Source organism: Pinus tabuliformis, chromosome J (assembly GCF_031772625.1).
Source record: "Pinus tabuliformis cultivar Carrire ecotype Pingquan chromosome J, CPIR1, whole genome shotgun sequence".
Lineage (NCBI taxonomy): Eukaryota > Viridiplantae > Streptophyta > Pinopsida > Pinales > Pinaceae > Pinus > Pinus tabuliformis.
Genome location: NC_142295.1, coordinates 1,488,549,754 through 1,488,572,312, shown reverse-complemented (window position 1 = coordinate 1,488,572,312; position 22,559 = coordinate 1,488,549,754). Strand labels below are relative to the sequence as shown.

At 37.6% G+C, this 22,559-nt stretch overlaps 1 protein-coding gene across 1 annotated transcript; it reads right to left on the bottom strand.

The window, feature by feature from the left end:
* Positions 1-11,158: 11,158 nt before the first annotated feature.
* On the bottom strand, positions 11,159-22,070 carry LOC149233035 (pentatricopeptide (PPR) repeat-containing protein). Its single transcript, XM_089379653.1, is given in 2 exon segments — positions 11,159-12,513; positions 21,562-22,070. Coding segments are annotated over 2 exon segments (1,380 nt in total). The 5' UTR covers positions 21,871-22,070; the 3' UTR covers positions 11,159-11,442.
* Between the last annotated feature and the right edge of the window lie 489 nt (positions 22,071-22,559).

The window sequence follows — 22,559 nt, the reverse complement described above, 5'->3', positions numbered from 1 at the left end:
CATCAAAGTATACTTCCAGGAACTTATGAATAAATTCCTTGAACGCTGCAACGACTACGCGCGAGAAAATCGCAAACACATTCTTTAATCCGAATGGCATTACAGTGTACTGAAAACACCCCCACTCAGTTTTGAAGGTCGTCTTGCTCCTATCCTCCGACGTGATTTTGATCTGATGGTACCCAAAGAACCCATCAATGAAGGAATATGCTTCCTAGCCACCTACATTGTCCAACACTTCAGTAGTGAACGGAGTCGGGAAAGGATCATGTGCTCAAGCGTCATTCAACTTTCTGAAATCCACGCATATCCTTATTTCATCTTTCTACTTCTTCTCCTGTACCACCATTGGGCTTACCCAGTCAGATTCTTCCACAGGCTCAATGATTCTTGCCACGAGCATCTTGTCTAGCTCTAAGCGGACCTTCTCCTTATACTTCGGATTGAGACGGTAAGGTCTTTGCTTAATCAGCTTCGCATCGAGCTTCAACGTGATCTTCATAACACCTAGGTCCTCAATTATCCCTTTTAAATCCGTAAACTTGGTAGGAAATAAATCATGGTATTCACGGAGCAATTCAGCGACCTTATCCACCGTCGCGTCGTCCCAGTAATCTCCAATCTTCACGAATTTGGGCTCTGCCTCCATACCAATGTTTACCTGTTTCGTTTTCAGCGGCGCAATTATATCAGGATTCTCAATCTACGGTCCTTCAACCTCGCGATGACCTTCTGTTTCAGGGATGTTAATCTTTCGCGGATCCTCATCCTCTTCTTCAACGGTTACGTTATAGCATTCCAGCGCGTGACTCAGCTAAGTAGTCCAATCAAGCTGAATCAAGTCCAAAGGATCCTGCAGTATCCTAAAGATTGTTGCTTTCACCTCTTGTAGCGCCTCGTCAATACAGTGAAACCCGTCTTCAAAGCTGAATGTCATTATGAATCCTTCGCGCAGAATATCCCATTCACCTGTACCATGGCAGAGCTATGTTTCTAAGTACAAGTTCATCGGGATGACATCTAGGGTGTGACAGAACAAGTGCACCCATTCAGGGTGGGGCTTCTCTACATAAGCCTAAGCCCATTTGGCCAAGTGCGCGCGCGGATCATCCTGCCCATCATATTTGTTTGTTATTTGTACCTTTGGCTTCCCAAAGTGTGTTCTCATCATCCTCCTACATTCGTGTCAATCACCAAAGCTTCCCTTGTGTGTACCCCACCATCTTGCGGGTGTAGCGTGCAGTGCCCAGTCCAACGCCTGGAAACGATGCTTTTCTGGTACCTCCCTCTCAAATGCATCCAAAAAGATATCTACATCATTCAGGCCATCATAAGTGGGCATATTTCTTACCTCTGACGACACACAGCGCAGCGACTAGGTCATCATGTTACAGCTCAGTGTAGTTACTTCATGTAACCAATTCTGCCAGCACTCTAATTCTTCATCAGAGTCCGAGGTGCAGGAACTCTCACAATCCCATGTAATTCGTCCATCTGTTGTTGGATTCACCCAATCTTGGTCTCGCGCTGTTATCTTATAGATACAATCCAGATCATCATCGCTCTCATAATCGCGGACTGGTTCAGTATAGTGCGATCCTTCAGCAGGATCTAGGGGTACTATTACGCAGAGCGATTTCTTCTCAAATATCATCTTTCGCTTCTTTAAGTTGATTACCCCATTCATATCAGTAGCCCAATCAATGCCAAGGAGCGCAGGATAGGGGTTGCTATCATCCACAATTTCTATTACTTCAAAGTCAGCGAGCGCGCTTGCGCCTTCAATATCTACAATCACCCCTTGCAGCCGCCCCATGGGGATGATCTTCTGTTGGTTCGCCATCCTTAGCTGAATTGGAGACCACTGCAATGCGGGTCTCCCCATCCGTTCCCAAGTCTGCTTTGGTAGGACGTTCGCATCTGACCCCAGGTCCAAAATAACCTGATCCATTTCATACTCTCCTATTTGCGCAGTCAGTCTCATCTCCCGTCCCATCCTTGTTTTATGCTTACCAATCTTTCGTACTACGCACGGCTCACCCGGAGTGTTTCCGGCGCATCTATTTATGAGCTCCTGTAACCCCTTCATAGCCTTGCTATTGCGTAGTAACTTCATGCAGGTCTCCAGGAAGGTTGTAAGCATAGAAGGGTCCATCTCCTGATCAGGCTTATCCTTGCTCCCTGAGGTGGAGGCCTCAGCAAAGCTCTTCTTTGCTTCCATGAATGTTTCACGTGTGCGCTCCAAATCGAATTCAACCTCCTTCGCCAGAGCTTTGCGAACCCATGTGTTGTCTTCGGGTTGTTTCCCCTTGTCATCTCCTATTGTGATTCCACTTCGGAGCACTATATTCACATTCGGATCCTCTTCGCGCGGCTCAAACCTCATCATCTGCAAGTTCTGAGTCGGCTGAGGTGGTAGCGCCCCTTTGTCACATATCCTTGCTATCAGCGTAGGACAGTCTTCTGTTTCATGATCAAACAAAGTGCAATACTTGCACGACGGACGTGTTGGGTTAGTGCAATCGCAGGCATAGTGTCCTGGTCCTCCGCAATTGTAGCAGATTATCTATCCCCGTCCTCTACCTGAGTCGTTATCTTCTGTTGTGACAGCGCAAGCCTTAGGTGTGGCAAGAGCGAAGCCACGAACCATTCGCGGTGCTGTCCGTCTGTTAAGTTCATATTAGCTTCACGAATTTTACACTTCAACCTCTGATCTAGTTCCCAAGGGGTCTCACCTGGTTGCATCGTGATTTCCTTGAACCCCACAATCGACTATGCCTCAGATTTAGGCCTACTGAATTCTTTGTTCAGCGCGGTCTGGATGTCTGCCACTCCAGCATTTGGGTTATCATTAGAGTACTTGATGTACCAGGTTAATGTGAGATCCTGCAGAGCACTAACCAGTGTTACCTTCTTCATGTGATCATCTGTAACACCTTGAGCTTCCCATACAGCTTTCACAACGAACCAGAACTGGTCCAAGTCCCCATTTCCCAAGCCTTTGAACAAAGACAGCTTCACTGAATTTGCCATACTGAACTGCGGTGGAGGTGGAGGTGGTACGGGTGAAGTCGCAGGCAATGGTGGTGAAGTTGGAGGTGGTGTGGGTGGAGGTGGCAGTCATAGGAATCCTTGTCTTATTAACTGAATAGCACTTCGTGGAGAAGCCTGCGCTATTCCCTCTTCATCACCTCGTGGAGGTGAAATCAATGGACTATATTCAGGACCCTTTCTTCCTTCGTTCCTGTAAGTTTTTCCGCTTCACGTAGCTCCAAACATCAAGGTAGCTGCATAACCTGTTTTTCACACAATAACATTTTAATCCAGGTATTCAAAGATTTCAAGTACTTACCTCGCGGACCTTTGAAAAAGCATTGCTCCGCCTCGTTGTAGCTGACTGAGGTGTTGACCACGAATTCAGTTACAAATCCTCCTATGACACGATCGAGCCAGTGATCGACGGCGCGGGCGATCTTTTCCTCAGATGCTTCCAATCTTTGTGCTAGCTCTGGGGTCCAAACAATAGGAACGTCAAGTTTCCACCTTCCTTGGCTATCTACTAGCTTTGAGATCCACTCGTATAGCTCGACCGGAAAGGAACAGAAAAAGATCTCGTGTATTTATGTATATAGGTACCTGTCCAGCCACTGTTCCTTGGTCAATCGCGAGTTTCTGTTCTCCTACGCCGGGAATTCGTGGATCTTCCTATCCAACTAGTCTCTGATCTCTTTCTTAGTTGGATTCCAGTGATACGACATCACACATCTCTTATGCAGATTCCAGTCCCGGCAACGGAATCATTTGTTGGCTTGGTGGGGCCTGACCCAGGTTCAGCGTTAGATAGCCAAACAAATCCCTACACTACTAGCCCTTTCGGCATCAGCCCACGGAGCGCGGACCGAAGTCTCACCCGAAACAGTATGGGGGAATGTTGGAACCAAGTTTCCGCACCCTAAGATGGTCGTGATTTCAGTTTATTCCTTTTATTCCTGCTTTCGCGTAGGTCGCTTAGTTCTAGGGCTTGCCAGACTAGCCCTTTATTCCGCCCTTCAATACCTCCGCGAAAAAGTACGATTGACCTTCGCGCAACCCTAACCTGTGGCTCAAGTACTTTCGCGTTGCTAGGGCAGCGTACTGTACAGATTCCCCAACTAGTTTAAGTGTCTTACTTATCTTATTAAACAATCATAGTTAGCATCGGATAATCAGATGTTCTTACTTGCATTCACTTAACCAACATAACTACATACATTCGCGCATCATATAAGCATTATAAATGAAATTCATACATAGCATGTCAAGATGCATTAACAAGAAACAAAGACACAAAATTCGTAGAATGCTTCTCTTTATTGATATTTTCAGATGATTACAGACTCTATCTGCCCTGCGCACACCACTACAGGGGTCCGCGCACTCAGCTGTGGACTTCCACCCTAGGCCTCTGCGCACTTAGCTGCAGAGCCTCTACCGACGCTACGACCCGAAACTTAGACTTCTTACTTCAAAGCTATGACTATCTCACTCCGAACTACTTAGAGCTTATTTACTTAACTCTTTTTTATACAATCTCATGGTCCACGGACCATGGGTAGATCTTTCACAGCCGACTTTACTTTATAAAATAAGGGCGGACAACCCTTTGTGACTCATGACACCTTCGCGCTCCGCAACCACAAAATGCGGAGACTTTACAACTTTACTACAAAATTCGACCCAAGACATGGGCTTTTAGCCCCAAAACTGTCCTTGGGGGATCTCGTTCCCAACAATTGGTCCTGCAGGTAACTGATATATCTCTTTTATGTTTTCTTTGGGTAATCAAGTATGCATTCATAGTAAAAATTCCTCTCTCAGAAGCTCGATGAGCTTCCCATATTCCCCGCTCGGCCGCTAGAGAGCACAGATGACAATGAACTTGAATTTTTATCCCTTCAGGACAGGCGGGAGCGAGAGCAGGTCCACCTCGGGTGTCAGTCCTTATCTATACCTTGTCACATCTTAAGAGTTGTTCAACATCATCGTTTTGTTCAGGTAACCTCTCCTTGTAGCTGCCTGGAAGGTGGGTGGCACAGTGCAGGGGGGAGAAGTCTGAGGTACCACAACATTTTGTTGCAGGGAACATCAATTGGAGAGCCTTGTTGGGCTGAAAACACTCTTATGATGCTTTGCCAACGAGGGCATTCTCGATGAGGAGGTGGCCACCAGGGCAAAGGAAACCAAGAGGAGGAAGGGGAGTTTGTATCCCCTCGCAAAGATTCACCTAGACATGTAGATCTTCCAGCCCCCTTCACTCTATTGTGGATCAAATTTGTCTTCTCCAACATTTTATAGATCAGCTTGCTCAAACGCAACAAGAGGACCATGCTGACCTGGTTAGTTTCTTTGCAGATATCTTACATAACTAGGGGAGCATTCTCGATCGTCAAGCATCCCTTTGCAGAAACCAGCAGTGGCTACAATACCGTATGGATGGATTTGAGGCCCGTTTGGCTCATATGGAGTCCCACATTCACGATGCTTTCCACCATCCAATTGATAGAGGTAGAGGTATAGAGGTTAATGACCCCAGTGCAGCTCATATGTGAGGATGCAAATAGGTTTTCAACAATTTTTTGATAGATTTTGTGCCTAGTGGACTATGGATAGAAAGCGATCAAGTTTCACTCAATTACTTTCAGTTATGTTTTGTATGTACCTAAAGGCCAACAAATCCAGTCGGAGTGAGGCCATTTTTTATTGTCTAAGGAGTCTCCCACAATGTAACTTTCTTATGATTTAATAGAAAACTGTTGAATTAAAAAAATAGACACACCAGCATAGATAGTCCGCAAACCAGTGTTAACAAGAACTTCTGATTTAGCAAGAGCCTAAATATCTAGACTCACTTCTATATAGGGTTTCACTCCAAAGGACACCTAACTAACAATATTACTTTGGCCTTCAAGGAGGAAACACATGTTCATAACTATTAAGCCACCTGATAACTAGCAAACTAGTATTCTCAAAAACTTGTGACTTAACAAGAGTCAAGATACCAAGAGATACTCCCATATAATCTTACTCTAGAAAACCCCTTTCCGCCCATATTTCTTTGAGTTATAAAGAAAAACCGCATATTCTTAACTATTAAACCACTCAAATTATAAATGAATCTCCAACATTTATACATATCATACAAAATCATAAGGTAGAATAGGTTGCTTTCAGCCTAGAAATCATCTTACTACTTTTATGCGATGGTTTTGAACTGTTATCTTTGGCTTTGAATTTGTGCGGTAAGGGTGTCAATTGCTCTGTGGAAAAAGCGCAAACTGCTAATAAAATAAGGGGGAGAGGGCAAGGATATTGATGTTCAAAACTTGAAACCAGAAATTTCCCCATTGTTGTCTTTTGTTGGTTACATTGTGAGGACATGATAAGGCTCCTGAGGTTGTATTTCACTTGATCTTCTCATTCAGCTTTTTAGAAGACTTAACATCAAATTTGTGGAAAATTTCATGGAAGAATGATTTTCTATTTGGTTTTTAAGACATCTCTTTAAAATAATTCCTCTGGAATATTAAACTTTGTCAATAATTTATGTTACAAAGAGCTAAGGCATTGTTTTTCCTACATAACCAGAGAAATATAATGAAATAAAGGCAATATTTTAACCCTCAATCTGATCTATGTATGGTTTATCACTATATGGAGGAATTTTTCCTTCAACAACAAAGTAGATTGCTGAGTCATATTACTGTGAAATAATTAATGTTATGGAAGACATTGTTGAAAGCAGAAAATTTAGTTTACCTTTTAGTTGGACAAAATGCCTATGAGATAAGGGGAGCTCCAACGAGAATGGCCCGATTCAAAACTGCAATTTATTTGTGTGAAACTCCTTCACACTCACCATAGATTACCAATAGATTTGGAGCCATTAAAATTAATATCGGATTCACGGAAGAGGGATTCGAATCATATACTTTTCATATATAATATATATGTTGAGAAATTAGAACATTACAAGTTAAAAAAATTATAATTTGTTTAGTTATATAAATTAAATGGTTGATATATATAAATAAATCGTACCAAAGAATTTATCTTAATACATCTCATATTACTAAAATTTATTTTAAATAAATAATAAGATTTAACTATTTTATTATTATTATTTACAATTTATCAAGAACACATCTAAAAAAACGTAACTATATATATATATATTTTAATTTTATAACATTTTTTAATTAAAATGACTTATATGTTTCATAAAAAATTACTATTATTATCCACATATTAAAAAAATATAGCTAATTATATATATATAATTTTATATTTTTAATAAAAAAAAATTATTATTATAAATTATAACATTTTTTAATTAAATAGATTTAAACTATATTTTATATTTTTAATAAAATTTTATATAATTCTACTTTAAATTAAATTCAAAACATATTAATTTTTTATTAATAAATAAAAATAATAATTCTAATTCAAATTCAAATCCAAAAAGACAATTAAATTATGAACTAAACATCAAAACAAAATTAATCAATTTAACCAAATATCGAAACAAAACTACCGATAATGAACCACTACATGAATATAGCATAGCAGTGCCATGGACAAAAAGATTAATCTAAAAATCAAACATTTTACTTGAGAAGATCAATAATTGACATCTTTTATGGAGGATGGTCAATAATAGTAGAGGGGTGCATGGTGGCCTAGACTTCTTTGTAATTTTGTCTTTAAATTTATTTTTGTTATATATTAACTTTGATAATACTAATAAAAATAATAGTCAAAGCTTTAATGCATTTTAAAAATATAAATGTTTTGATGTTATAAAATGTAATAAAATTTATTAAAAAATAATAAAAAGTTATCAATAAAAATATTTATTAAAAGTATTAATTAATCTGAATGGATAATTGTTTTTCTGGATATATGCATATATGAACTCAAAATATATTGGAAATTTTCATCTTTCAATGAAGTTATCATCATGAATGAGAATTTCATTGTTGTTGGTGTTACACTTCATATTTCTATCATAGTGATCATTTAAATATGGATATAAAGTTGAAATCACCCAATTTACATATACACAATGTTATTTACCATATTTCATTCTTCATTTATAAATTTATAATATTAAGAAATCAATATAACTTTTTTTCGCATTTGTTTAGTCATGTTCAACATTTTATATCAATAAACTTAATAACTACTACACTTACATATAAGGCGTCATCACTAATTTCTATTCCAATATAACACATCCTCCTTTCCAAAATTATTCAACATTACATTCTTTGCAAATTGGGAGCATCTATGAATTACATCAAACTTCCTACAACTATTGGTATTTTCATATTTCCACTATTTAAGATGAATTGATACTAAGACAAATTACTAAGAAGCATACAATTTCCACTTCATTAAGGTTGTGTCAAACCCAATTTTATATTATTTTGTTATAAGTTTTTACAATTTTTTATTATTTATTTTAAATAGTGGGAAAAACTATCATAACTCAATTGTCAAACCATTAATGGAGATGATCATCACTCACTAGTATCAAATAATGCAAGCTAACTTATTATCGTTATTCAAGAACAACCACACTACTTAGAACACTGATGATTTGTAAGAGGCAAGCTATCACTCTTTCCAAATACCTCTAAATCTTGAGTCGTTAACTTATTTCCTTACATCAAAGAAAAAAAAGATATTAGCCAAAACAATAATATTGTTTTGTGTTTTTGAAAATCCAATAGTTCAGATTTTTGTTGGTTCATTTATTTGCTTTCTGGGCCCAAAAATCCTCTCACTACAAATGTTTGGATAACCGAAAGTGTACATTGTTCCCACCGTTAAAGCTTCAAGGAGACTAGTGAATAATTACTAAAACAAACCAGTGCTAAATGCCAAAAATACGTTTAAAATAAGTTTATATGACATAGAACCAATAGTATAATCAATGAAGCAACATCAAGCTGCATATGTGCCCTTTGGGTGAGGCAAGGTTGGAAATACTCGAACATGAATACAAAGAACTATGAAGATGACCATAACAGGAGCAAGGCCCATGAAAAGTTTTCGAGGTGAAACCATTTACCATCACCAAGCATCACAAAAATATATGTTTTAAAACTCGGACTCAATTCAATTTAGACCAATTTGATTTCAATGATTTGGTTTTCAAAAAAATACATGAAATAATTAAAATTTTAACGGAAAAAATATTTTTAGATTCCAAACAGTTGGAGACAAAATATGTAGAGTTTATTCATCTATATACCATGTAAGCATGAACATATCAAAATGGCACCAAGTACAATATATATCAACAACAAAATACATAATCAATAAGGCTCTAAGTGGCCTCTAGAGTCCAAAAACTGTACTACAAAATACTAACCTATTATAAATCATTGATCTATATGATCACTTTTTAAACTTATCACTATTGCTAAAAATGGGATCATCTGACATCAACATGAGCTACAAAAACATCAATATAGATGATCACTTATCAAACTCATCACCACTGCTAGAAATAGGATCATCAACATGAGTTACAAAAATATCATTTGGCTTAGAATCTCCAAAGTCCTTCGTGTCATCTACAACCTCAATAGTAGTAGTACTAGCAAAAGCACAAGTTGGCCAAGTTGCACAGCCAATGTTTGCATGTACCATGCTTGGTGCTTTACTTCAACTCCTAGTCGGACTACTAACTCTATATTGGGACCAATCCCCCACTCGTTCAATGTTCCTAGGTAAGGATTGACATTAATCCATCCACACCCAACAATAAACAAGGTGTATAAAACAATTGTGCATAAATTGGCAATAACTCATCCACAATGAGATATCCACATAGAAACCCATAAGAGCTAGTTCATGTTAATTGCAAACACGAGATTTGTGCCTTCTTACAAGCAGAAACTGAAATATGCGGGTCTAAGTCCTTGTGTGATGGAAGATTTATTACAAGCCCAATTACATTGCACTTGATATTGTATTCTCACAACACTAGGACCAATAATATTTTAGAATCATGCCGTGCTATGATATATTTGTAGGCTTATGTAAACTTGGTTAGTCTTGCAAAGTTTCGAGTTCCGAACGCTTTATGTGGAACAACTTATTTTCTATGTTGCGTTAATCCTTTATTGCTTTCAAATCCCTTAGTGTGCCTTTTACTATTACGTTAACTTGAAGTCTTTTGTGCATATATTATTATTCACACATAGCCCTTTCTTGAATGAATTCATTTTTAACTTTGTTTCATATATCATTGCACACAGTCATATCCTGAAGGATTTGTTTCAGGAAACAGATCTTGCCTTCTTAGTCTCACAAAAGCTTTTAAAGTTTGGTAATCACAGAATGCTATTGCATTCTGAATGCTTTATCTTTATTTTCCAGCACGAAGCACTTTCTAGATGTCAACACCGTTACAGCCCAGTTGTAGGCTATCCATGGAGTTAAGCTTCTCAATCCTGGTCAACAGCAATGTAAGTTACATATTTATGTGATCCAAGTAATCTAAAAGATGTGTTACTTTGAGTTTTTGAAATCCACCAGAGTGCCAAGGATATTAAGTCCCAAATAATATTCTACATATATGAGTGTTTTCTCTAGCATAGATTTGCTTAAACGACCAACAATTTTGCAAATAATCTTCAGACAGCTCAAAAATAGCATCTTTAGAAGTTTCTACTACAAACCTGGGAAGCACTTGAGCTATAACAAATACTTCATGACAAGTCATCTTTCAATTTTATGTGCTAATTAGCATGAGATATCCACATATATCTCATGCCAGTAGTGGCACATCAGAAACAGAATATAATGCATTTGAATCATTTCTTAAGCTTCAACATTCCTGATAATTTCCTCTTAATGATCCAAGGTGAATACAAACAAATAGAAAAACTTTAAATGACCACATGAGCCTGAATGACTGAAAACTAAAAGAACCCTCTAATGTTTTGATATTAAGAATTTACTTCTAGTTTAGCTAGTAGGGCAAATTTTATAGTCAAAGAAGGGCGGATCAATTATCCAGACTGACGCTACACCCTTTGAAAAAATCAAATCCCCAATAAAGCACAATGCAGGTAATACCCACTATACATACGCATGTGCCACAGTACACAAATAACACGTACTCAGTGCAATATATAAGATAATAACGTGATAGAAGTTAGATATCTCATAGAATCACACGAATGCAAATTACAATCCAAGGTGGAGAGATATGAGAGACACAATTGATAAAACTGCACAGTAGACTTGGCTCTCCTGCTATATGATTTATTAAAACAGAGTTAAGGTATGGTTGTGCTTTGGATAAGATGTGCAAGCACAGAGAAGGAAATGCATTGGTTTGATACTTATCAACGAATATCAGACCTCGACTTATATGGGTTTGAGCTAGTATTTTTGAATCATTTGACATAACCATGCTTTGACAGTGTTACCCCGGGCAATAAATCTTCCTCTATTAAGTCTATCCACCTTGAAAGGGCTTTTCATTTTAAACATCATTTCTGATATCATAATCTTTATAGGGGAGTCTCCCCTTGTCATGCTGTGCTTTCCCACTCCACAGACCACTGAAATTTCAGTTGGAAGCTTGCTTGTGCCTTCAATTCTTAAATTTACCTCTTCCAGCCACACTAAAAGTGTGGCATAAGCAGCACTCGGGACCATCCCATGCAGGTCCAATGTCCACTGCATACCTGACCAGTCTGTACTTCCTGGAGGCAGCCCTAGGCTCAACAGTACTTGAACCAATGACAACTCTTCAGTAATACCTTTCTTGCCCATTGCATCCAACAGACTGCCAGTGGACAAAGGGATGTCCTCATGCAGAAGCGCAAAGGATATAAGAGTAGGGCAAGAATTTGCAACTGCATTATATGTCCTGATGGACAAATCAATGTTATCAACTTGCATTCTTCTAAGCCATGTCTTAATGCTCTTGTATTCCTGGTAAGTACCATAACAGCTGAGGATCATGTTTATGGTTACTGTATCAACTAGATGGCCACAACTCTCCAATAAATTAAGAGTTCCTTCCATTTCTTGGAAATGACCACATCTTCCATGGGCATAAAGAATAGACTTAAACTCGTTTGGACATGGCTTATACCCAGAAGCTTACATTTCAGTTAATATTTCCTCTGCTTCATTGGGAAGATTCATGAGTGATAGTGCACTGATAAGTGACTTGTACCCAATTGCATCAACCGATTTATGAGGAAGGTCTTTTAAAAGTTTATATGTCGAAAGAATCTGATCTTTTAACCCACATTTTGAGTAATACTCTATCAAAGAACAATAGAATTTAATCTTATCCACAGGCTTCAGATTCTCATTTGCCTCCAAACGAAGAGAATGAGCTTCATCCTGCTGTTCATATTTTTCAAGCAATGCAATCAAGTGTGCATGTAACTTTGTGTTCCATTTGTACCAATTAGCTTCTTTAATTGCACTATACATCTGCACTGCACAACATTGTACCATTTAGTTACATTGTACAGAATAAGAAAACGAGAAGGATAGTTGAATCACTGGGGGGCTTTCCGGAAAAGTTAGTTCACATATCAAACTGGGCCAGTACCACAATCATTACCAAGCTATGGGGCTAAAAACAATATATAAAATAAGGTACAAGCTTTTGCTGTTTTAAATTTGTATCAGCAGCTAAAACAGAAATTTTGCTAAGGCCGGTGCATGCATGCACCCTCTGCCTTTGCTACATAACTGTTGCACCTCTTCTAACAGGATCTTCTCTGCTGTGCAGTCATCCTCACACCATCATTGATGCTCTGGATCTGGTAAGTGTGCCCTGCTTGAGGACAAAAGTCGAGCAATAAAAGTACAGAAACTAACAAAGATGACAACCACAATGAGAATAATAGGTGTGTTGTTTTTTGGTAAAATGCAAGTAGAAACCCATCACGTTATTAAGCATGTGGGTTTTCAGGCTGTACAACATGGAGATTGATTATAATGAAGGTTAATAAATAGAGCAGCAAGAAAGGGGAATGAATTTATTCCATCTATATATCTTCATCAATTGATGGCTTGGTTGATTGCTTTTATCATCACGACCAGAACTATTATTGAATGATGTCAAACAAACTATTTTGCATACAGAACTGATCTACCATGGAATCCAGATCCACAAATGAGATGTGATACCCATAGCATACACCAAACCAGCGTGATTCAGAGGAGAGATGCACTATCCATTGATTGTGGCCTCATAAAATCAACAAAAGAATGGATTACCTTCAGAGGATAGCACGCACAGCAGAGCAAAATTGCTCAATATCCAGCATGCCAAAAAGCAATTCAGCAATTTTTTTTAACAAATAATTTAGATTTGAGATCAGAGATATCATTCCATGGATCAGAGCCACGGACTTGGTTGAAATCCACACTCAAGGGGCATAACAAACACTATATTATGTAAGGTGTTTAAAAATAAGTAGCAGGATAGTCAATGAGCCTTACAACCTTGTAGTTTAGAAGCTGGCTTTGCCGAGAAGAGCCACCATCCATCAACACAGATTTTGAATCACACATGGATCACTGCCATGGCTTCATGTTAAACTTAGCACTATCGAACTTCTTAAGCATCCATTGCAAATTGCAAATCCTCCATGAAAATCTATCATGGAATTACCAGGCCCTTAAGACTAAAGAAGCCTTGATACCAAGTTAAAATATTAACAGCAATACACAGGACCAGCAATATGACAGAAAAGGCTAACAAGCCATCTCATATCAATACTCACACCAATGCTACAAATATATAGTGAAATGGGTGATGCCACCTCACAGAGAGATTTGCTCTAGATCCTAACACCTTGCATGGTGACTAGGCTAGGAAATCTTAACTAACTCATTAGTCATCACTTGACAATACAATTTAAGGTGACAATTAGACTTACTGATTGGTAAAATAAGCCATAGGCTAACAGTGAATGACTCTAAGTGTTGGACACATGAAAATTAAAAGAGATTTAGATAAGGATGAGTTTCATTTCTTATTGATATGATACACATAAACACATTGTTTAATGACCCTTGGTTTCATCTTCCAAGAGATCTCTTGGACGCTTCATGACTCTTCAGATTCACTTGTGGCTTTTCATCTTCCACACAAGTGAAGATGCCAAATTTACATAACCTCGAAGGATTATGTTTCCAACATGTCCCCCTTTAATCCGAAGGAATGTATGTGAGTCCAAGAACATAGCTGAAATATGAAGGTAAATAACAGCCAATGGCTGGATGTGCTCTCTAAATCTGGTGGTTTAAGGAAGACCACAAACTAAATGGGTAGTATAAGCCGAAGTCTTCTATTAGTGGTGGTTTAAGGTTGACCACCAGGTCTGGAACTTGGTTTGAAGCAGTTCATGGAACAATTCCGAATCTGGCTAGAAGTTGATGTCTTCTGCTAAATGGAAGTGCTCCTTGATGATGATTTAAATATAACCAAAAACTGTTAAAATGGTGGCTTGAAATTGACCAGAAAATGTCATCTAGCAGAAGTAGCAAGTCTTCTAATGAGTGGTGATTTAAGGAGGACCACAAACCAACCGGTGGTTTTGGGATGACCACAAACCAAATCATGCTAATGGAACATGAGTCTGTCTCTAGCTACAACACCGATTCTGGCTCTAGCTAACTTTGGCTCTAGGCTCTAGTTGTTGGCTCTTGGTTCTAGCTGTGGCTTATGCTCACTTGATATGACTTTGAAACAAGTAGTTGACTATAAATTCCCCCTATTAGATACAAAGTGAGAAGATGAAAATCTCTTCACTGCAAGATGTGTCAACGCTCAAGAACAAATTCTACAGTATGACCGATATATTTTCTTGGTTGTTGAATGCCATTGCCAAGAAGTGATCCATTCAAATCTTCTCTTCCAAGAGTCTTTTGTCTAGAACATAAATGATGAGTATGTTTTCCACAAAGCTCACAAGGGTGAAGATCAACACAGTGATCTTTCATGTGGCCAACTCGATTACAATGTTGGGATTTGACTCTTGAGACACTGAAGTGGATGTGAAGCAGGTGAAGATGAGTAGTCCTGAAGAAACCTGACACTCTGAAACTAGATTGGTTTGGAGTAGTCTAGAATGTGAAACATCACTTCCTTTTCATATTCAAGACCAGTGATGTGTTTGTTGTTGATGACTTCTTCACAAGGTTTGATGATGGGCTTGGGAATTGCAAGTGGAACTTTTACATCTTCATGTGAATCTACTCCCAACATGGCGTCGTTGATCTGATCAAGTACTAATTACTGACATGATTCATTCTCAAACTCAAAAAGAGAGTTATTCTAAACAATAACTAGTTCAAAATGTTGACTCTCTTATTGTAATTCATCTTGTTGGCGTTGTGACTCAAGCTTAAAAAACTCAATTTTGTTTTATGTAGCTTGTAGTGAGATTTGAAATTGTGGCTTTTCGCCTTCCACACAAGTGAATATCCAAAATTTACATAACCTATAACGATTATGTTTCTAGCACTAAGTATTAGATATTCCAAATAGTTAATTCTGAAAAATGATATTTCGCTATGTTATTTCTTTAATTAAAATGTATAGAGTTGTTAATGTGCATTGATTCAATGTCTCCTATGGGTGTGGTGGGTGGGTGTATTGTGAATGATCCTACGTGAATAGCCACTGTGAGATAAAAATGGTATGCAAGGCATTAACTACAGCAAAAGCTTTGTCAATTTGAAGGCAAACTATATGCTATAAAGTCCTTGTGAGAACTAACATCAATGTTGTGTTGCACATATCACGACAATATCAGATAGTAATAACTGATTCGGGATACTTGAGAGTCATTTTGACCTCAATGGATTTCATATGGAGAAAGTAGAATTTTAGATCCCACTCAAAATCCAGCAAACTTAATAGTTTTTTGGATTTTAGGATTGACAAGATTGCAATGTTTCTATTACATTATGTGATGTACGAGGGTATGAAACTAACATTTAATCAAGATCACCAAGTCCTCTATGCACTTCGATGTTGGTGGCATTGACTATTGAACTCATCCTTCATCACTGTGGTATTAATGTACACTTAACTCGGTTATCCATGACCCTAGTAAAAATGTACACTTCGCTCAAGCAAAATCATTGATTAGCATATTAAGCTTTTTCTATCTTATTTTAATGCTCAAACGGTGATCTTGATGGGGAGGATTCCAATATAGGCAATGGCTTTGATGTTATGTAGCAATTTGTTGTAGCATGATTTTCTTTGGATTTTAGAGGCATCTCTATTGATATTTTTTTATTCAAAGATGGCTTGCATTCGACGATATTTTGGTTATATGCAACCTTGCTATATACATGAGAAAATTTTGCATATTTGTGTATAATAATTTGGGTTCATATAGATGCACATGAATTATATGTTGTTTCCAAAATTTTAATATTTTATGTATTTTTTGGTCGCCCAATATTTTGGTCCAATTGAGGATGTTGTGACCATTTTCCATCAAGCAAACAAGAGGAAATTTGTTGTTTTAATTTTCATTGCCATGATTCATCTCATGAGATACATTTATTTTTATTTTAATATGATTTTGTATCATTCTATTAGATCTTATGACTCAAGACAAATATCATATTTATGACTCAGAACAAATATCATATTTCAATGTCGAAGTCTGATGTATCACTCGACATCTTATACATCTTATATGTCGATTTTATTTTCATATTTATGTAGCAATGTGTTTGTTTAATGTTGATGTTCTTTTGAAGTTAAAATATTGAGAAAAGAATTATTATTTTTATATATTTCAAAGTTTCCCGATAATTTTTTATATTTTCCCCGGCGTTGCCGATAATTTAAATTTTGGACCCCAGTAATAAATTGCCAATAACGATAAATGTAGCATTGACTAACATCACTAGAAGAATTGGTGTATGTCTTGTAAGCCCTCTTTGACTCATGATTGTTATCTGTGTAATGTATTACAAACTACTACTACAATGGAAAACCCTTTTGGTGGGATTTTTTTCCATATTAATAATTAATCTACTCTGCTATTGGCATTTATGGAGAGTTAAGCTATCCACCAATGTTTCATTCTTGCATGTGTTATTGTCGAGGTGTGCCTATCCAAAAGGGGGATGTATTACACACGATTTTCATTATACAAACTTTCATCCAATGAATGTCGTCCAAGATGTTATCTCTTTTATTCAAAAAAAATCCCACACACAATTTAGAGATATTGAGCCTAGGAAGCACAATTTAAATGGTCCACATAAATTTTTAGGCCACCAACCTAAGACCAACTCTTAGCCAACTCACTAGACTGAGCCTTGAAATCTTCAAACTCGATTAATATTGGATATTATTTAACTCCATTGGACAAAGTCACTTCAATTTTATTGATCATTTAGTAACTCTTTTTGGGGTTTAAAACCTTCATAGATTGTATGCCTAGAGACCAAACCGTAACTAACCATAGATTCTCCTACATAGTTTGGTTTTAGAGTGATCCTTAACCACCTAACCCGAGGAGAATTCTAAAGTCCCTCATAGAATTTCCATTTAATTCATGTAGAATTCTACTATAATTGCCTCTACAGCAAAATTTTCCAAGTGATCAAATTAAAAGCCTGTGCATTATAGGCTACATGACAAACAACAACTATTTGCATTCCATATTAATCATGTTAGGTAAGAAATCCTTTTGCTAACAATATTTTAATGTTAGCTTCAAATATAATGTGTCTACAATCTTGATTATTCAACCCCCTTGGACTCCTCATCCTTACCATTCATCCACACATTGAGCTTGGGTCACAGTGTTTAAAGGACTTCCATCATGATAAATTGTGTAGATACCAAGTTGGAAACTATACCCAACATCTAAGAATGCTACTCATTCCCCATTCCAAATGTGTTCACTCTAATTGTACTTCCCATTTTCTTAACATTGCATTGTATGACTTGGTTTTATCTATTTTGCTTGTAACTCTCTTTCATCCAAGTGCTATAAACCTTGAGTTTTATTGCTTCATTTGTTTGAATTATTAAATTTAACTTATTGTTAAATCCCTCTCCCCACTCCTAGCACTATCTAACTTGAAAAATCCATTTGAAATGGAAAAAAATGCTGGTAGGTACACTATGGGAGCAATGCGAGTGTAAGGGGGAGGAGAGTTTGTTGTCAATCAAAGCTATTCCATGGGGAAATACTGAGCAACCCTACCTATGACAAGGAACTTTAAGCCTTAATGTGGGCCATGAAGAAGTGAAAGCACAATTTATTGGGTAAGGAGGCCATTATCCATACTAAACCAAATTTTGCATACTTGTAGACTCAAAGTAAGCTCCAACAAGCAAGACATTGTTAATAGACAAAAAAATTATGCTATAATTGCATCTAGTGATTAAATGCAAGAGGGACACTACGGACAAGTTGGTTGATCTATTGTCAAGACCACCAATGCCCAAAATCATAGCTCTGAGAGCCATTATGCACAGGGATCCATTTTACCACAAAGCATAGGATCCATTCACCCACGAAGCATACAAAGAAGAATATGTTGAAGAAGAAGACTTCAAGATGTGTATCAACAACAAGAACGTCTCTAGGAACTACAAGATGAAGACAATAAGGTTCATTATCGGTCCAAAATGGATTTCTCTACAAGAAAGGGAAGTTGTGTGCATAAAAGGAAGAAAGAGTATCATTGATAGGGGAGACTCATACCTCAAGGTTGTTGGACATTTCTATATTGGGAAGATTGTGATCAACTTGCAAAGGTATGTTTATTGGCCCAAGATACAGGAAGAAGTGGCTAGGTTTATTTGAAGTTGTATATTGTGTTGTACCCACAAACCTAGCAACAAGAAGCAACAACTATACAATCCACTTCAAGTACCTATGAGGCCATGGGAAAGTATATCCATCGACATTGTTGTGGATTTGTTAAGGACAAGAAGAGGGCATGATTGCCTATATGTGGTAATTGATAAGTTCAGTGAGATGTGTGCCGTACTCCTTGTAAGAAGACTATCAAAGAACAAGAGGCAGAACACTTGTTTTGAGACAAGGTTTGGGTGCACTTTAGGATTCCAAGGAGCATCATCTCTAGTACATATACTCTATTTTTCAATATATTTAGGACTTCATTGTGGGAGAAGATAGATACTAAATTTAAAGATATCCATAACCATCCACCCTCACATTGATAGGCAAAGGGAGGTGGTGAATAGGATTTTGATTCAACTTCTAAGGACCTAGAATAATAGGATTTTGATTCAACTTCTAAGGAGCTACAATAATAAGCATTGCAGGACCTGGGATAAAAATCTAATTTCCATGCAACATTCCTATAATAGTGTTGTCCATACTTACACCAATAAGTCTCTTTTTGAAATATGCTTTGCATATTTTCCACCACCATCACCATTAGATAATATATACAAACAACCTAACATAGGGGCATCCACCTCAAGTGATGCTATGAAAAGAGAGAAGTACATAGATAGGCTTAGGTAGACAGACCTACACATTCAACAGAATTTAAAGAAACCTAAGACAAAATACAAGGCCACGCATGATCAGAATAGTGTCAAAAAGAATTAAAAGTAGAAGACAAACTCCAGCTGCAGTAGAATAAGGAAATTTTGCAGGCTTCTGGAAAGAAAATCAAGGCTCTAAGACATGAACCTTTCAAAGTATTAGAGAAGGTAAGCAACCGTGCTAACAAATTCAATACACTTCCTTACATGTGCATTATTTAGTAGTAAATGTCAAAATTATAAAACTCTAGGAGCCACCATCTATGCTCAGTGAAGATGAGCAAGGCCAAGTCTTACCTTCCATAGCAGATTTGGCACCTAATGCATAGGCAAAATCACCAAAAAGATATCATTTTACACAAGAAGATCATAATGACCAAAAGAATCAAATAGAACTTTGCCAGTTTGAATGGGAAGGAAAACTATCATCCAAGGCCAAATAGTACGAAAAGCACAGAGAATTGTTCCCCACCTCTTTCATAATGAAAGCTTTCAAAAGCCTCCCAAAATGGGAAGGGATGATCCAAAATAAATCTACATAGTTGCTACATTGCTTTATTGATGCTCTCAAATAGGAAAGACAAAATTTGGGACATCTAGAAGGCATTTTGGGACAAATCCTGAAAACCGCGTTGTTGGACAAAAACTGGAAATCCTCCATTTCAAGGCCTTAAAAGTGGAAATTTTGGGTCTCTAACCTTGAAGGCATATATCTTGGTGCTCCTCACTACACTACACTATACAAATCAAATGTTTTCCAAAAATGAGTCTTTTACCTCAAACAATCTCTGCACCAAAGTTATGCCCTCAGCAGGGTAACCAACTGATTATTCCCAATAAATCCATGTGGATGTCACCCCAGTTCACCGTGATTCACCCATGTGAGATTAGTAATTCACCCATGTGAGATTAGTAATGTATATAATTCATTACAACTTTCTAGAAGCATCAAGAGAATCCAAAAACCCTAATCACCAATAAATGGTTTATCTTAGCCAAAAGGAGGCAATGGGGTTCAACTATTATTGTGCGATTAAAAAATAAATAAATAAATATAAAAAATACTTGCAGAGTCGCTCATCTTAAATGCAGTATGTTTAACCTTCTTGGGCATGAGGTTAAACTGCAATCAAGGGTAGTATAAGCATGAGGTTAAACTGCAATCAAGGGTAGTATCTTGTATCATGTATGGGACTAAAACTAGGTACTACTTAAAGGAATATGACCTCACTGTATTGGCTTTAGTGACATCGGTATACGACATTGACCTTCTTGCATATACTATTTAAGCTGAACAGTTTTTGTTCCTGGAGTGTGACCTACAATAGTTTCTGATTGACTAAGGGTCCTGGAGTGTGACTTACAATAGTTTCTGATTGTCTAAGAGCTCGTTTAACTTCTAAGACCTAAAACCATCTAGCAGAAATGGAAATCTGCAACGGTCAGACCCTTTGCAGGATAACAGTAGGTTATTTCAAGTAGTCAAAGGTCGTCTTCCCCTTTGCAGGACAACAGTAGGTTATTTCAAGTAGTCAGGTTTTGTTTGCACACAACGATATTGCTACATATTATAGTCTTAAGATTGTATCAATAAAAACTAGGCTGGGAGCCCTGAGTTTTGTAAGATTTTTCATTTTTCCTGCTTTGGCAAAGCATAAAAGTAGCGGAAGTTTAAGATCTAACAAACCAACCATTGAAACACCCAAGGCGGTTTTCAGATCACTCGCCTGGGCAACTCGGGCATCTCGCAAGTTGGCGGAATAAATTTCCGCCGTGGCGGTCGGGCGCGGTCGGGCATTGAATCTTTAGAATGTTCTAAAATCCACTTGATTCCATTGCAATATTCTCATATTGGAGCGGGGCACGCTTGAAACACAGCTTATCTGAAGCATTCCCGAAAAAAGGTGAGGATCGAATTATTTATAGTGGGACTCTTAAGGAGAAAGAGATATATAACTTACTGGAAGAGCCAAATCCCAGTCGTGTTGGCGGAGGAGGTCATCCACCACACTCAAGCAAGCGGCCTTGGACATGTTAGCGGACTTGCGAATGAGCCCTCTCAATGCAACTTCATCGCCCCGTGCCCGTGCCCTTCTCAGTGCTGATGCCGTTTTCTCCGCCGCCTTGCTCAAACCTGAACACCTCAAATTCATATTCAGATTTGAATTCAATTTCCACTCCCGCTTGAGTCTTGAGAGTTTCACAGCTTTTGCCTTTACTGTTGTGGCAATACTCCAGTGACCCTGCCATTGTATGAAGAGCGTTTCCATGTTACCTGTACCCACAAATTTTCTTGTTGACTTGGGATTATAAGTGTTACACCATTGCCATCTTGGAGCTGGATGATGAAGATGAGGACCAGAATGGATCAAGACATCTTGAGCGGGTTACCGGATTTGTAACATACTGAGATGGTTCTTTAATCGATTATAGAAATTTCCGCTTTGTAACATGGCTCAGTAATCGATTGCTAAAAAGTATATATATACATATATTCTACAGTAACGTTACTAAAAAGTGTATATATATATATATTTTAATGATAGGAATAGGTATATGTGTTTTTTTTTACAGTTGGAAAAATTTTATCATAATTTAGTTGTCCAACTAGCAGTGGGGACAGGGACAGTGATTTTTAGTTATTATCATCATTTTTATTCAAGGAAAACCACATCACTTCGAATAACCCGTGGTTCATAATGGGGCAGAACCCGTGGTTCATAATGGGGCAGGTTTTCACTCCAGCGAGATGCCTCTCGACTTTGGGCAGTTAACATGTTTCCTTATTTGTTTCCTTACGTCTGAGGAAAACAAGTTCTAGTTAACATATATTTCCTTATTTGTTTCCTTACGTTTGAGGAAGACAAGTTCTTAGCAAAGCAGAAATATTTACGAATATAATTTTTTTCTCTAACGATGTTAAAATAAAATTAAAAGATAATGATTGTGTTGAACGGCT